The sequence below is a fragment of the Strongylocentrotus purpuratus genome, unplaced genomic scaffold, assembly GCF_000002235.5.
Source record: "Strongylocentrotus purpuratus isolate Spur 01 unplaced genomic scaffold, Spur_5.0 spur5_contig_816, whole genome shotgun sequence".
Taxonomy (NCBI): domain Eukaryota; kingdom Metazoa; phylum Echinodermata; class Echinoidea; order Camarodonta; family Strongylocentrotidae; genus Strongylocentrotus; species Strongylocentrotus purpuratus.
Genome location: NW_022145520.1, coordinates 30469 through 47845, shown reverse-complemented (window position 1 = coordinate 47845; position 17377 = coordinate 30469). Strand labels below are relative to the sequence as shown.

The window sequence follows — 17377 nt, the reverse complement described above, 5'->3', positions numbered from 1 at the left end:
CCCTAGAGCCCACGCCAATTTACGCTTCACTCTACCTGATTGTAAAGACTTTAGCCCTCCCCCTCCACTTTGAAAAAACGTTCGCGGGGCCTGCATGTAACGCGTAAGAGTGGTGGTGACGCGTATTTTTTTCTGCCCCCCCCCCCCCTCCTCAAAAAAAAGAAAAGTTTTTGCTCATTACACCACTGGTGATACCAACGCGGAATACAAATTTTTCCTCGCATTTCGTCCCCCCGGTCACGAAAAGAAATCGCCGCCACAGCCCACAATGATCCATTATTACTTGACATCCCATCTTAGTCAAGATCACATGATGTAGATGAATCAAGACGTGACCCAGCAATGCAATCACACGATCCGGCGCCATTCAAATATTATTTGCTTTTAACAAATTGTATATTCATATTTTTTCACGAGATGTAAACACCATTTGGACTTTGGACTGGACCATTACTTTTCCATTGAGCGTTTTATGTATGCATTGCACAATATCTTCATCACGTGAATGCGAAAGCAATAAATAGTATTTAGTTTCAAAATTGCTTATATATCGCAGTGCATTCAATATTCAAGTATCACACGTTTACGCGGCCTGTTTCACGTACGACTTGTAAGCTGTCGTCTGCATCTATTGCGCCTTCCGCCGTGCTAGTCATCAATTTATTTCATCGTGAGTAGGCCTATAACATATTTTATGTTTCCATTTGTTACTTTTGATGGGCTTTTTGAAGTAGAAACCACGACCAAGGGAATTGGTCAGCAAATTATTCTATCATAATGATAGTTATATAGCTTTTTTTCTCTTCTTTGCGTAAATAGAAAATGTAAAATCTTTCCTAGATCATGTTGAATTATGCATAATAACGTTTCAAAATGTTTGATCAAAATATGGTTAGTGTTTGATGTTTTTATTGCTCGGATTCCTTGGAAATAGGCATATCACCAAAACTATTTGCAATACTTTTGATAAACACGGTGTTTGCCATTCCTGTATAGTTTTACTACACTTCGATTCGATTGCCTTTCATCTTAGCAGCCCCATTTCCCTGTTAATATGAACCTATGAGGCTATCATAATAATGGTGTGTAAAGAGAACTTCTGAACAAGATGTATTCACGTTTCTGACTTATTTTAATGGGAGGGGCGTGACAGGGGTATACGGAAACCCAATTCTCTCGATGTATCTACACTCTTATTTCCACTGCGTGAAATTTCACTCTAAATGGCGTCAGCTGGGTGTCAACTCTATTCCTAGTTAAAGTGACACGGAAAAGGAGTCATCTTGTCTCTGAATTGAGTCAATTCTCAGCTAATGCCACACAATCCGAGTCAAATTGATTCGGAATCCTTGTCACTTTAACTAGGAATAGAGTTGAGTTGACTCCCAGCTGACGCCATTTAGAGTGAAATTTGACGCCGTGGAAATAAGAGTGTATGCTATTCACCGGGACTTATATATCACAATGAAGCTATATTAATATCAGCCTCTAGAATTATGCAGGATCCTTATTTTCCTTCTTCTTCTTTTCGTTTTCTCCTTTATTATTTTCTTCTTCTCATCATCTATCACTCAGGAATATAGTTTGTTTTAGCTGGAGGCAGTATGATGTTTAAAAAAATTATGTTGGTCGCCTTATTGGCCGTGGTGACAGCCAGTGCCAAGAAACCATGCTGTGGCCCAAAGCAGTTTATGGCGGGCAATGGTAAGATACTTTTGTGTAAATCATTCATTTATTCATATTGCCATCATGCAACGGGTGCCACCTCCCGAAAGCAAAATATAAATAAAATTATACTAAAAGTACTGATTAAGTTTTGGCTAAAACAAAGAGAATCGTTATGGTCAACAGTAGTGGAGGGGGCCGGGGGTGGTACTCAGATTTGGTTTGGACTGGGGTGTGCCGCTCAAGCCTCGAAACCCCTACCCATTTTAAAAGTAATTTGGGGGGGGGGGGGGATTTTCCTCGAAATAAATGCCCATTTGGGGGGGGGGGGAGGGTTTCGGGTGGGGGCTTCTAAGTGGGATGTATAATAATATCTATAATGTTCTTTCGGTAACTGTGTTAATTTATTATGGGCATTCCCAACTCAAGCTATGCTTTCCGGGTTTTCGCCTCCCTCCGTATCTGAATTATTTACTGTATACTCTATGTTGAAATAATTGTTACATATATCATGTATATATATATATATATATATATATATATATATATATATATACATACATTGTGTTTTATATTGTGCTGTTGAGAAGGAAATAAATGTTAATTTAAAAAAAAAAAAAAAAAAAAAAAAAAATATCCTTCTCATCAATTTTTTTTGAAGGTGGGACAGTGGGGCAGGTGGATCCGGACTCCGGACCACAAGGTTTCTTCACCTACCAATATGGTGCATTTGACTACACCAACAGGATGTTTGGCTACAATATGTCTGTTACCTACCCCAACGGTACACAAACAAATATTAAGCTGATTCAGAAATACGGTCAGGTATGTTGATTTGACACATTTTCGTGTCTTACTATGTCATACATTTTGTTTGACGTCTGTTTGACACCACTCTTCGGGCGTTGCTATATATAGATTGAAAGGAGTGAGCTTACAGTGTGTACAGTTCGTTTGCAGTGTTTAATTATGACAGTGTGCACAGTATTTTTACACTATAAAAGGAGTGTGTGCAATTTCTTTAAAGTGTGTAGAGGGTGTCCATAGTGTCTGCACAACAAGGAAAGGGTGTCCACAGTGTCTCCACAGTATATCTAAGGACTCGTATTTAGGCCAGTGTATTCAAAGTGTGCAAATATTGTGTAAGCAGTGTATGTGTACACTGTGTACACTGTGTATTCACATCGTGGAAATAGTGTTTACAGTGTAAATAAAATGTCCATGTGCGCGTATAAAGTCCATTCGCAGAGGAGGGTCTCATGAAAGGTTCATTGTCTTCACAATATGTGAAGAAATTGTGTACAGTATCTTCATAGTTTGGAAAGTTTTCAGTTTCAGTTTGATGGTTCATATTCAACATTTTGCAATGATTTCACAAAGCCAATGGTACAAAAAATAAACATTAATTCAATGAAAAGGGACAACAACAAAAAAGAAAAATGGATAATAAGACTAAACTAAAAAAGAAGGGCGAAAGCCATGCTTGTGAGTTATTGCCCCCAAAGGGTGTTTAATATGATAACAATCTTTAAAAATAGAGAGAACAAGCAATTAATGTCAATCACATGAGGATTCGTATCCCCCTCCAAGAAACAGAGTCACCTTCATTATAATAATGTAACATCTTTTGAATAAATTGAATAAATTTGAAAAAAGTGTGCACAGTAAGCGTACCCGAAATTTGAAAAGTGTATGCACTTTTTGTCAAAGAATAAAAAGAGAGTATGTTGTGTGTTCACAGTGTGAAGACAGTTAGTACCCAAAGTGTCTCTACAGTGTGGAAATAATGAGTAAATTATGTTTACAGCTTTGAAAGTGAATGCACAGTGTATTCACAGTATGTAAAGAGTGTGTTTAAGTGTCTCCACAGTGTGGAATTACTGGTTACAGTATGTTTACACTGTGAAAAGTGAATGTACAGTGTGTTCATGGCATGCAGTGAGAGTGAGTAAAGTGTCTCCACGGTGTGGATATACTGAATACAGTATGTTTACACTGTGGAAAGTGAATGCGCAGTGTGTACATGTTATTCAAAGAGTGTGTAAATTGTCTCCACAGTGTGGAAATACTGAGTACAGTATGTTTACATTGTGGTAAGTGAATGCGCAGTGTTTACATCGTATTCAAAGAGTGTGTACATTGTCTCCACAGTGTGGAAATACTGAGTACAGTATGTTTACACTGCCAAGTGAATGCGCAGTGTGTACATGGTATTCAAAGAGTGTGTAAATTATCTCCACAGTGTGGAATTACTGGTTACAGTACGTTTACACTGTGGAAAGTGAATGCACAGTGTGTTTATGGTATGCAGTGAGAGTGAGTAAAGTGTCTCAACAGTGTGGATATACTGAATACAGTATGTTTACACTGTGGGAAGTGAATGCGCAGTGTGTACATAGTATGTTTAAGAGTGTGTAAATTGTCTCCGCAGTGTGGAAATACTGAGTACAGTATGTTTACACTGTGGAAAGTGAATGCGCAGTGTGTACATGCATGGCCGTGTACATGGTATGCAAAGCCCGGTGTGTAAAGGGTCTCCACAGCGTGGAAATACTGAGTACAGTATTTTTACACCATGGAAAGTGAATACACAGTGTGTTCGTGGAATGTAAAGAGTGTGCAAATTAAGTGCCCCACAGTGTGGAAACACTGGGTACAGTATGTTTATACTATGGAAAGTGCATACATGCACAGTGTGTCACACGGTACCAAACAGTGCGAAAAGAGCTGTACAGACGGCATCGTGAGCGCAATATGAACGATTGGTGTCGCATGTCCTTCTTTTTGCAAGCATCATGTTTATTTGAACTCTAATACCTATATCTAATTTCCATGCTTAATTATCAAACAGGGATACCAGTATATTATCCTCGAAGAATTCCAGTACTGCCAGAAGCAACCGGTCACCAAGCCGGAACCAATCAATTGTATTCCTGGTGAGAAAATTTGATTGTTTAAAGGCCCACTGCACTACTTGTAGCTACTTGCGCCCTCTATATAACAAACAATGCCTAATTGGTGACCATTGGTCCCCCATGATCCTCTTTTTCTTATGTTGACTGAGAGCTGAGTTGATGAGATAACCACCTGTCCAGTGACCTTGCAGGGCGATCTAATCCCTTCTGTAAACTATGGCAGATAAGCTTTAAGAGCGAGTGATAATTTAGATTCACCGTCTTCAAAAAAGAGATATGATTGGCCTTTAAAACAATCAAATTGCTCCATTATTTCAGTTAGGTATATTGACAATAGACAATGTATCATTTTGGTTCTCGAAACGTTAAATATATTTAAATCGATTCCCTCCTATGTAACTTAAAGCCATTGTCTAACAATTTTTCCAGTTTTACAAATCTGAGATGCATGGCCCTACGTGTTATCAGTGTCTGTGATATGGTGTAAAAGTGAAGCCCTAACAAAATTGCGCTTCAAAATTATCATGAAGTGCTTCCAAAAAGTAAGAATCTTTGAGTGACCGGTTTTTATCATACTCCCCCCCCCCCAATAGACTGTATTGTTATATAAAACTGTTGAAAACCGTTTGGCAAACAGTTTAAGGTTTATAATTATGATTGCAGCATGAGTTTAATCCAGGATTTTGTTTCTAATCTGAGGCAAAGATACACAATCCCTTTTAGGTAAAGACCAGTATTTGTTTAATAAGTTTGTGTACTTGTATATTTGCTTCAGTGAACAACTACTTTTTACCATATCCACCTGAATTTTGAACAGAAGACGGTACTCTGTATTGGGAGATAGGGTAGAGGAGAATTAGAAAAAAATACTTTAATGGAATTAAACAATTAATTGAAAAAGCAGGTCGAATAGGCTGTAATAGCTTTAGATTTACATTGCACATATAATTATGTATCCACCCCATGGGATGTTCAAGGCACCTACAATGTAGTTATCCTGGCTTTATCCCATGTTCCAGGTAACCATTTACCACACCTGTGTGAAAAGTGGCAAATGTAGATTAATATCTTGCCAAAGGACATTAGTGACGCGGCGGGACTCGAACCACGAACCATGTGATCCACAATCTGGTAGTGTATCCATTATAAAGGCCCACGACACATCTACATACGAATATACAAATGAATAGACACGCCATTTGATTTATCCAAGTATTTAGATAATTAATACATCTGTAATTTGTAAAGTTAGAAATATGTTATATCTTCCTTCTTTTATTTACTAGCCAACGCAACTTGGACTTCAAGTCTTTTCATCGGAGGCTCCAAAGGCCTGTATGCAGATTCATGGACATACAACTTCGTTTACCCTAAGGATCCCATAGAGGGCGTCATAGTTATCCAAGTCTTTGAGTCTAATTGCTACCCATTCGGGACTGCATTCATTGGCGATCGCTTCCAAGGCCAAACTCGAGGTAATGATTATTTCACAAAAGAACATAATTACTTCTTTCGTATTATATGTATAAGTTATAACTATAATGTAATTGTTTCAGTTTGAATGGGGGGAACAATCCTCCCCCATTTTCAAAACACCCCCAAACCTTGGGCTCTTATTTATTAATTAAGTTAAACCCAACCCTGTCTAAAATCACGTTTAATTAAAGGAAAATGGAGAATTCCTACTAAACTTCTTTGGGTATCCCGAGTTTGAACAAAAAACATCGACCCCGGCGGCGTGGTCTTTATTAGAATACGGATCCTTGATTTATGTCAAAATGCTTAATACTTTGAAAATATAAAGGCATATATTCACCTTGCTTCTCGGATGGGACTTACAGCCATATGTTTCCTGGACTTTCCACATGGACAATTGAATTTATATATCTGAGTGGAAAGTCGCCATCAAAGTTTATGCAAAAAAAAAAATCGTGATTTAATGTACTGTTGATGCTAGTATGAAAGAGCAAAGGTAACATTCACCAATTTTTATTTGTTGAATCAGGCGCGTACGCAGGATTTTTTCAAGGGGGGGGGGGGGGGGGGTATAACATTTTTAAATCGGGCCGAAAATTTCGCATCGACTCAGCCAGGGGGGGGGGGGGTAAGAGGGGGGTAAGGTCGCCTTTTTTAGGTCAGCCATGGGAATAACTTTTTTTTTTAAATTTATTTTTTTATTTTTTTTATTATTAAAAAAAACAACAACAAACAAACAAACCAAAGGGGGGGGGGGTGGTTTTTTTTTAGGGGGGTTTATACACATAAAAATACCAACGGGGGGTTTAACCCCCCAAACACCCCCCTGCGTACGCGCCTGTGTTGAATTGACCAAAACAGACGGCCATGCCATTCTTGTGCTGTAGCAGTAGAAATGACAGAACGCGATCAGTCCATTCGGGGATAAGTAGATTCCCTGGCAAGCCTTTCATGAACTTTAACCCATTTGACCAACATCCCATGAGACCGGCATCCCACGTGATCGATCCCCATGAGACCGAAATCCCATGAGACCGACATTCCCCGAGGCCGAAGGCCATCTTGAATGACATGCTATGGGACCAATATTGTCGGTCTTGCGGGACTTCTATCACTGTCTGAAAAGTCATCAGACGGTTTACTGGCTCGGTGTAAAAATGTCAGTGGAAAAAATGTCAGAGGTAAAAATGTCAGAGGTAAAAATGTCAGAGGTAAAAATGTCAGAGTTTAAAATTTCAGAGGTAAAAATGTCAGAGGTAAAAATGTCAGAGGTAAAAATGTCAGAGGAAAAAATGTCAGAGGTAAAAATGTCAGAGGAAAAAATGTCAGAGGTAAAAATGTCAGAGGTAAAATGTCAGAGGTAAAAATGTCAGAGGTAAAAATGTCAGAGGTAAAATGTCAGAGGTAAAAATGTCAGAGGTAAAAATGTCAGAGGTAAAAATGTCAGAGGAAAAAATGTCAGAGGTAAAAATGTCAGAGGAAAAAATGTCAGAGGTAAAAATGTCAGAGTTTAAAATGTCAGAGGTAAAAATGTTAGAGGTATAAAATAAAAACAAAAGCATGTGACAAGTTTGTTATGTTTACACCCGGGTTATATATCAGGCTTATCGAAAAAGAACAGCGAGGGATATTCTGCAGTCGTTATTTCACCGCTGTCTTATTGTATTGTATTAGTTAAGTCTTATTTTGAGCGTATACCAAGGTTGTAGTCTTTGTAGAGGAATCTTGTACTTTGAAGAATGCTATCAGTTGTCTGATGACCGCTGGCAAGCTGTGAAAGTCGGAGTACACCATCCATGTCCCATTAGTCTGCCTTATTCAATATTTATATACCGGTATATTATGTTTTTGTATAAGCAAATGGTACTGGTACACTGAGCAAACTTCTGGGGAAAAAGATTTCTAAAATCGAGAAGTTTGACCATGTTTTATAGGCTGAGTTGTCGCTCCATGGTGTAATCATTAAAAAAAAAACAAGGTTATTTAATAAAAGGATCATGCGACAAATAATCATTGTGATTCAAATTGATGCAAGGATTTTTTTGAATAAACAATGCTTTTCACCAGAATCTTCTTTGTAAAAACGACTTTTACAAATCTAAGCCATGCAAATCTGCCACTGTGTTGTAAGATTACTTTCAGATTAGGAGAAGTGTATTCTGTAATGAGTATTTTACATTGAATGGAACGTCTCAACTCAGTAAGCATGGCTGATATTTGTAAAAGTTGTTTTTACAAAGAAGATTCGGGTGAATAGCAGTGCTTATTCAAACAAATATTCGCATCAATTTGAATCACAATCATTATTTGTCGCTTAATCCCTTTTAATGACCTTGTTTTCTTTCTCGTTTGCAAGGGGAGAAGAAGATATGTCACGTTAAAGACATCATAAAGATCAGTGTTGTATACGTATATATTATATACACAGGCCAGTAACAGCTATGTAGCTTGTAAATTTGTAAGAGGGAAAATGCTGATTGAAATGATAATGATGAAATAGCAAATAATTGAGGAGTATCATAGGTACCAATTCAATGGATATTTGTATAACAGAGAGCCCCCGTCAGTACTAAAAGAGCCCCCGTGAGAAGGCTCACGGGGGCTCTTTTTGGGGGGGAAGAGCCCCCGTGGACAAAAAATTAATTTGAGCCCTGGTTGTAGAGGAATCATGTACTTTGAAGAATGCTATCAGTTGTCTGATGACCGCTTGCAAGGCGTGAAACTCGGAGTACACCATCCATGTCCCATTAGTCTGCCTTATTCAATATTTATATACCGGTATATTATGTTTTTGTATAAGCAAATGGTACTGGTACACTGAGCAAACTTCGGGGAAAAAGATTTCTAAAATCGAGAAGTTTGGCCATATTTTATAGGCTGAGTTGTCGCTCCATGGTGTAATCATTAAATAAAAAGAAAAGTCAGTACAGCCCCCAAAATAGGATCAGATATCTATGAACCTTCCCCCTCCTACTTCTCCTTCATATTTGAAGATTGTTGGACATTTTAACTGCGTGGCAATGTCTACTTTTATATATAATTTCCAATAAATGCATATTTCCGACAATTCCACTTTCTTGAGGGCTTGGTATTTTGATACTCTGAAACAAGCAGAAAGCCATGTTATCAATGCTAACCGCACCATCACATTCCCGAAGTGCGCGCGTTGCAATAAAATATTGTCGATTACCATTGCGGTATAAAATAGTCTGGGAGAAAATCAATAAGCAGCTTTGTTACTCCGATACAAAGCAGAAAGCCGCACATGTTACATCAATTAAAGAGAAGGTTGAGTTCTGGGGAAAGGTAAAAAAAAATATTTGTGAGCGTTCAATGCAAGTGTGATAGAACATCAAAGAAAAAAGTCATTCCCTGAAAATCTATTTCAAATGACTTCATATCCCAGATATAACAAGTAACATCTTTGTATGGCTGCCCGATTTGTATGCCATATGTTTGTGTAGTCCCATATCAATATCTTTCTGTGTACAGTGCTTGTTACTTTACCAAGACTGGGCCAAATTTTGTATCATTTTGATGACTCCAAAACCTTGCACTACACACCAATACTTACATGTTTATGCTAGATGATTAACCTTCTCTGATTGCTTCCAGAAAAAAATAAATTTCAAAATCTATTTTCCACATTATATTATCCTCAGGACATGTACGATATACAACACATCCATTTAGAAAGGAATATAATAGACTAGCCCATGCAGTAGCTGTACGTCTCGACATTCTGAGTGATAAAAGTGCTGAGATATTATGACGGCACTCATTTGTTTTGCTTGTACCTCTGACATTTTTACCTCTGACATTTTTTCCTCTGACATTTTTACCTCTGACACTTTTACCTCTGACATTTTTACCTCTGACATTTTTTCCTCTGACATTTTTTCCTCTGACATTTTTACCTCTGATATTTTTTCCTCTGACATTTTTACCTCTGACATTTTTACCTCTGACATTTTTACCTCTGACATTTTTACCTCTGACATTTTTTCCTCTGACATTTTTACCTCTGACATTTTTACCTCTGACATTTTTACCTCCGACATTTTCCCTCTGACATTTTTTCCTCTGACATTTTTACCTCTGATATTTTTTCCTCTGACATTTTTACCTCTGACATTTTTACCTCTGACATTTTTACCTCTGACATTTTTTCCTCTAATATTTTTTACCTCTGACATTTTTACCTGGCACCGGTTTACTAGACAAACGTCGGACAACCGCAAGACCAGCCTCTTGATAACTTTTCTGAGGGTTCACGGGTTTGCTAGACCGACATTTTCGGCCCCGTAAACAGTCGGTCTCGTGGGCTGTTGGTTTACTGGGATGTCCCAAAATGGATTATGAATTTTTTTTTTTCCATGCATATCTTCTGATTAGCTCTTTTGCTATTCTCAACATGACACTTACAGTAGGTGGCCTTCTGAGAAGTTATCAGAGTGTTCACTTCGTAAACGACCCATGATACCGACATAAACGTCCTTTGAGTGTTTCACAAAGATCCTAAGTTGAACTTAACTCTAAATTGGAATGAAAAATTATGGAGAGCCATATGTAGCCTTAAAGCCCCACTGTCCTACTTGTAGCTACTTGCTCCCTCTATATAGAAAACTTCCCCAATCGGTGCCTGTTGGTCCCCCATGATTATCTTTTTCTTATGTTAGTTGAGAGCTGAGTTAATGAGAAAGCCTCATGTCAGTGACCTCGCTATGTGGTGTAATCCCTTCTGGCCCAGTAGTATTGACGGTCTTTAAAATAAAATAAATTAAAAAGCTAAAATCAAGCATTTTTGACTTTTTATAAATTTCACATTAAGGACATGAAATCTCCTTGATAATAGAAAATGTGAATGATTTGAATCAACATCGCATGCCTTTTAAAATAACTTTTACAAAATATTTTCATAGATGCTAACGGCTTTCCATAATTTTTAAGTCCATCTTAGAGGTTCAACTTAGCATCTTTTTGGAGAAAAAAAATCCGAGGGTTCACCAAACCGAAATTGTCGGTTTCGTTAGCTGTCGATTTATTTGGGATCTATCGATATGGATTACGAATTTTTTCTGTCTCCTTGCAGTTCCCATGACCAGTTCGGGTGGTCTTCTGAACATGACAATCGGGATTCCTGATCCAGACGCGTGGTTTACTGTACCAAGCTTCTGTCCTACAGAGGTATGACGTCATCCACGTTTCCATCTGCTTCAGTATCGACATTATATCACTCTAATAAGCATTTCAAGAACAGTTTAGGGAACTTTGTTTTCACGAAACGCTTATACGTATATTAATGGAGAAAAAAATGAAAATGAGTATACACTTAAAAAGAGTTCACGTTGCTCTTTTATGTCAAGTATGCGAAAACTGGGACGAATTTAATACATTCATTGTTATTATGCTTACTGTTGAAGGCTTATATTTTTATTCAAGGCCTAATAATTTACTGGTGTTTTAATTTTATTCAGCATTTACTGACAACTGGTTTGACAACTATCATTTTTAGATTTACTCATGAATTTCCTCTTGTATGCTTGTGTCCTTTCATGGTAATTCTTCAACAAAATCCAATACTGCTATTTCGATTAAAGTTCTTTTCTTTTTTCCAGATGAACACATTCAAGACACGCGAGGAGCGATCTGCACCAAACCTGCCAAATCTAGATTTCTTCCACCTGCCACAGTTCTACTGAAGAACAACAGTGCTCCGTTAAAACACAATCATGACAACAATCATCCCCACAGCCGACCAACAAGATGACCCCTTTTTAATCACCATCATCATGATCAATGGAACTGAATTTTGATTTGAACCGATTATGATTTATGATTGGGTGTGAACGTTATTCCCTTCAAATATGCACTATCAACAAAACTGCGCTATTTTCAGTTTAAAATATTCTTGGGGTAAATAAATATTTGACATTGATATGTATATTAATTTCTGATCAGTGTTTTTTGTGGTTTAAATAGTGTTAAATCAATAGCACACTTGTTCTGGGATTAGTCTTGTAACCCATCAATTTATTTTTATTTTTCAGAAACACACTTTTTATATTTGGAAGTTTTTCTTTGGGGGAGAGGCGAGATTTCTGACACTTGACTTTTGTTACTTTATACGCATAATATATTCTCTACAAAATGTAAACAACATAGTAGAATATCTTTTGAATTATTTAAGAAACAGTTGAAATATAATTATGAACTTGAGCGAATAATCTATTGAAAACCAAAAACATTTTTTTTTTACTTTCTTGATAAATGAAGAGATGTACAATTGAATAGAAACATGTTATAACACTTTTGTATTACCATGTACTGCTTATTTTCATCACATCAATTATTTTGTAGTGTGTACTTTTGTTAATTTGCTTTGTTAATTCTGAATAAATTTTCTTTGAAAAAAATCATCATCATGATCATCGCCTTCCATCAACAATGATTCTTTGGATCTAAATTAAGAACACCCTTGCATGTAGTAATAATGCAAGTCTCAACCCTTCTACCACCACTCTCTCTCTCTCTCTCTCTCTCTCTCTCACTCTTTCGCACACACACACACACACACACGCACACACACACACGCACACGCACACACACACCCCCACACATACACACACACATACACAAATAATATATATATGTACCCCTCTCTCTCTCTCTTTTTTTTCTCTCTCTCTCTCTTCCTCTCTCTCATTCTCTTTTCCACTTTGGCTGGATCCAAGCTGGAATGATCAACAAAAGTAGGTTAATATAGTCACATCATGGTAACATGATTTTGGGACACTCAAACAACATGCTAAGGAAGCGGATTTTGAGGAAATTTCGAGAAAAAGGAGCAACAAAGTCTAAATCCTTCTAGGCATACTTTAAGTGTCGTAGCTGTAGGTTCACGGAGGGTGGGGGGGGGGGGCATGGGGCACGGGGGCACGGGCCTCCCCAATCGAAATACGCAATATCATGTGAATAGAGAGAAAGAGAGAGATTTTTCTCCTCCATCAACGCTCCGTTATTCATCTCTTTAAGTCTTCCTTATGTTCTCTTTTCTATTCTTTTTCTTTTTTCCCTCACTTTTTGAACCCGAGATCTCCTATTTGATTTATCCTATTTCCCTACGTCTCCCATTTCGCATACTCTGTTCTCACTATACAGTATCTAAAATTCGACACATTGTTCGTACATCCTCTGTTGGTGCATCGTGTATAAAAGGTATCAAATTCCAAAGAATTTGGTTTTATCGAACTAAACTGAAATCAATGACTGCGATGATCTTAAACAAGAGACCTTCATGTCCACCGTGACCTGATTTTTAAAATTCTGTTTATTGTAAAAAAAAAACACAAAATATATACAGTGTATACAAACAATTCAAATTGATATTAATATACAGAAACATATAATACAACTATTGACAAATCGAAGAGATAATTCATTTTTTCGTTGGATCTAACTACTTCCAGCATTATAAAGTACGACACATGAAATATTTAGAATATATATAGTATTATGTAAGGAATGACCTATGCAAAAGCTACAGGGGTGTTCACACACCTTTGCCGGAATCGAAATGAACAATGTATGGAGGTACGTACTCCATTTTGCTCTTCCAGTAAAAGAGTAAGGATATGAAATACATAAATTGATGTTTTATTTTTGGAAAATCTGGTTCACTAAATTCAAATGTGTATCCCTGTATATTGATGATTGAAACATATTAATGTCGATATACAATTGTTGTTATCATTGTTAGACCAGCTCAAATTTCATTGTTCAGGTTAATATATAAATAAGTTGAAAGTATTATTCTGCTAATTTCTTGTTCTCGAAACATATCGCATACAATACATGTATTGTAGATTAAAACCAAACATTACACATCGTGTCACAGGAAAATTATCTGATTCAAGTCGACTTAGCTATGATATCTTGATGAAAGTACTGACAGACAAAAACGAAAATAGAATAGAAAATACTCCTGTCCGATTCCTTTAAAATTATGAACAGAGGCGTAGCACGGTAGCTCAGATAAGACAATTGTGTGTGGAATTGGCTCCTCTCATCTTCTTATCATGTCTTATTTCCTCTCTCCATTTCTCTCTCTCTAGTTATTTTTCGTTTTTCGCCATTTTAAAATCGACGGGATGGGCACGTGCCCCTCTGCTCCCGTATATATAGCTACATGCCTGGTTAATAATGACCGCATTCTATCGCGAGAAGATAAACATGTCCGTAGAAAGCCTATGCATTTAACACCATTATTGTCCGACATGCAGGTCCATGGTTCGAATCGCCGGTCCAAACCATCACCAGTTCATCTTTCTCACAGCTTCAATGATACATTATTGTTATGCCCCTAGTGCTAAACATAATATATGCCCAACAATGTGAATAAGACGATACCGCACACTATTCCAGCTACTGCCCAGCCCAACGCATGCTGTGAGGTTGAACGAGCCTCATCGTAATCGCCAGCCATTTGTTTGTCCTTGGCCTGTGAAGATAGGGAGAAAAAAAAATTGACAGACATCACTTTAAATTTAAAAATTACTGCCGGGAGGATTAAGAATTATTCAAAATTGGAGAAATAATTTGGTACCATTACAAAGGGGGGGGGGGGGGGTGGGAGATGTGAGGGGGAAAACATCAACAATTTATATTCATAGCTTTCCAAAGTATGAAGTAATTTTAAATAAAATTTGACAAACTTGCTTCGCTTAATTTCATCCCGTAACACAAGTCGTTGTCTGGCAAAAATTCGTGACGTCATTCTGGAGACATTCTTGGAAAGAATACATTGCATCGCCAAATTTCCAACAATCACAATGTCCTATTTAGGCTCCGATTATGATGTTGGAATTGTATTCCTTCATTGGGTTACAATTAACATGATTGTAAAACCTTTTAAAAAATATTTACATGAGCAATTCTCAACTGTCATAATTTAAAACCTGCTAATTTTCACCAATAATCACATAAACAGTATTTTGATTTTTGTTATTACGATTTCCTTGTGTTATTTAGGTTTTTATTTTTGCTGGATATAAATTAACATGTACGTCTTTTTATTTTATCCCTTGATCTTTTGATAACTCTGTAATGTCAAAAGATTGAGTTAGGATTAATTGAAGAAAATGTCAAACAAACATACATTGTAATGGCCCTGTTTTGGTTAGCAACATCATCACGTTACTTCTCGTCGAGAGAGGTGTGATTTGTATTTCTGCCTTTGTTTGGTTGAGGTTTAATATTTTTATTAACTTATTACTTATTTCTGTCTTGTTCTGTTCTATTTCACGAACTCAGTGTAATAAACTGTATGGCCCGAATTTACAAAAGAGGTTTGTCGATAAACCTAGGTTTATGTGCGTCATTATGACGCGTCGAAACGCATCATATGACGCTAAACCTTGTTAACGAGTTATATGACGCACATAAACCTAGGTTTGTCGACAAACCTCCTTTGTGAATTCGGGCCTTTAACTTTGATCTTAAATGCTTACAATTGAAGCCATGACGACAGCGATTAGTCCAAAGGGTAGACAACAGCATAAAGTGACTATCCAAGCCATGAGGGAATAGTCCGGTATTTGCTGCCTGGGCGCTCCCGAAAATGCATTCGTGGATCGAGGAGCAGTCTGATAAATTAAAAAAAACACATCAATAGTCAAATGGATCTCATGCTACCAATGACGTCACAAATATTTATAAAGCAATTGTGACCACACAGCAGTACAGATAAAATATGCGATGGCTCCTTCCTTTTGAGCGAGCCCTTATTCGAATAATCTCCAGATGTCTTTCTTTGATTTGTGATTTTCCTTTCATTACCTTTCTTTAACGTTGTCTTCGTTCCTCATCAGACGCCTTCGGCTTTGTTTATGTCCCATCTCCTTCTCATTCTTCTTACATTCATTTCACAAGTCGGTTATAACTTCATCTATTTAAAGAATCTCATTCATTTTGATTATTCTACTTACACGAACCACTGTAGTTTGTGGCTGTGGCTGAGCTTGGATGTGATTGGATGTTTGTAAGTAAGAGGGCGGGGTTCCTGATGATACGTCATTCTGTTGTGGCGGGTATTCAGGCTGTACCGAGTGGCCCTGTGACGGTGGGTACATCGCTAGTTGTGACCCCATCCTCACGTCGACTATGCCGAGGTGCTGCTTTTCTGCTTCAGACATTGGAATCTCCGTGGCTAAACAGATACAAAAATACATTTGTTATCGTAAACAGGAATAATAAATTGGTTATTAAATCGCAACCTTTTCAATTATGTGATTAATTAGGGAAAGAAAATCGAAAAGCTGATAAATCTTTCGTATCTTTTCCATATTGTCCATTCAACTTTTTCAATACATTTGCAATGGTAAGGGGAAGTTACAAAAATCTTAATCTAGTTCGACACTTTATTAATGTGACTAAGAAAACATATGCTTTACATATCCTCGATAAATATAGCCTCGGGATATTTTCTTTTCTTCTTTTCTGTCTTTCTTTCTTTCTGACATTTATACAAGGTAGCGCATTTTGAACAATAGTGATGATCTTCCACGAGGCTCCGTTTTGTAACAAGAAAATATAGTAACATAGTCATAAAGTCAATATAAAATTTGTATTTTAATCTCATGACGGATCACAATTACCACGCTTTTTGCACCGTAAAATATTATCGTGTCAATGATTGAAATTCAAAAGAAAGAGCCCAAATCTATTCAACACTATCGCAACTTTTTCGGAAACTCACCTCTAGGCAATTTCAATAAGCTATAGTTCGCCCCCCCCCCCTATGAAACACGTTCGGGTTACGTAATACGTCATCGTCATGTTCGCTCATTTCAAGAGGTTTGTGGTCGTTATTTTACCTGACTGCTAAGAAAGCATAAATGCTTGTAAGTAAGCAACCAGACGGCCGGCGGCTTTAGGTCCTCTCCGAAGGGACCTTGTAATGAGGATTAATAATGCCTTACCAAAGGGCACTAGCGCAACGACTTGGTTTCGAACCCGGGTCACCGGATTGCGAGACCACTGCTCTACCGACTGAGCTATCGCGCCTCCTTAGTAGAAGTAGTACTACTACAAGCTAGGTTCACAAGCTAGGCTATTGAAATTGCATCCATTTTTTGTTGAAAGTGTTGTTTGCATTTCTGGAACAAACTGCATCGGTTACAGAATAAAGATCACTTTGAAGAAGGTGATATGATTATACTTACAAGTCATTTTGGTGTAAGTCTTTTTGCTGATTTATGCCGATTCCGGTAACTTCAGTCGTGAGGCAATGGTTTTTAAGAACGCTCTAAAACTTGAAACGA

At 37.4% G+C, this 17377-nt stretch overlaps 2 protein-coding genes across 3 annotated transcripts; one reads left to right on the top strand and one right to left on the bottom strand.

Moving 5' to 3' along the window:
- Positions 1-569: 569 nt before the first annotated feature.
- On the top strand, positions 570-12484 carry LOC105442115 (development-specific protein LVN1.2-like). 2 transcript variants are annotated; one of them, XM_030979127.1, is made up of 7 exons: positions 570-670; positions 1584-1704; positions 2327-2490; positions 4517-4601; positions 5867-6055; positions 11149-11243; positions 11675-12484. In XM_030979127.1, exons 2-7 carry the CDS (start codon positions 1605-1607, stop codon positions 11756-11758), a joined length of 717 nt encoding a protein of 238 aa, XP_030834987.1. In that variant the 5' UTR covers positions 570-670; positions 1584-1604; the 3' UTR covers positions 11759-12484. The 2 variants fall into 2 exon arrangements, with proteins under 2 accessions (XP_030834987.1, XP_030834979.1); XM_030979119.1 differs by having other exon boundaries at positions 1576-1704.
- A 1483-nt stretch (positions 12485-13967) lies between these two features.
- LOC115921507 lies at positions 13968-17377 on the bottom strand. Its single transcript, XM_030979003.1, has 5 exons — positions 17279-17377; positions 16043-16263; positions 15566-15700; positions 14485-14556; positions 13968-14003 (listed from the first exon to the last, which is right to left on the bottom strand). Exons 1-5 carry the CDS (start codon positions 17283-17285, stop codon positions 13968-13970), a joined length of 471 nt encoding a protein of 156 aa, XP_030834863.1. The 5' UTR covers positions 17286-17377.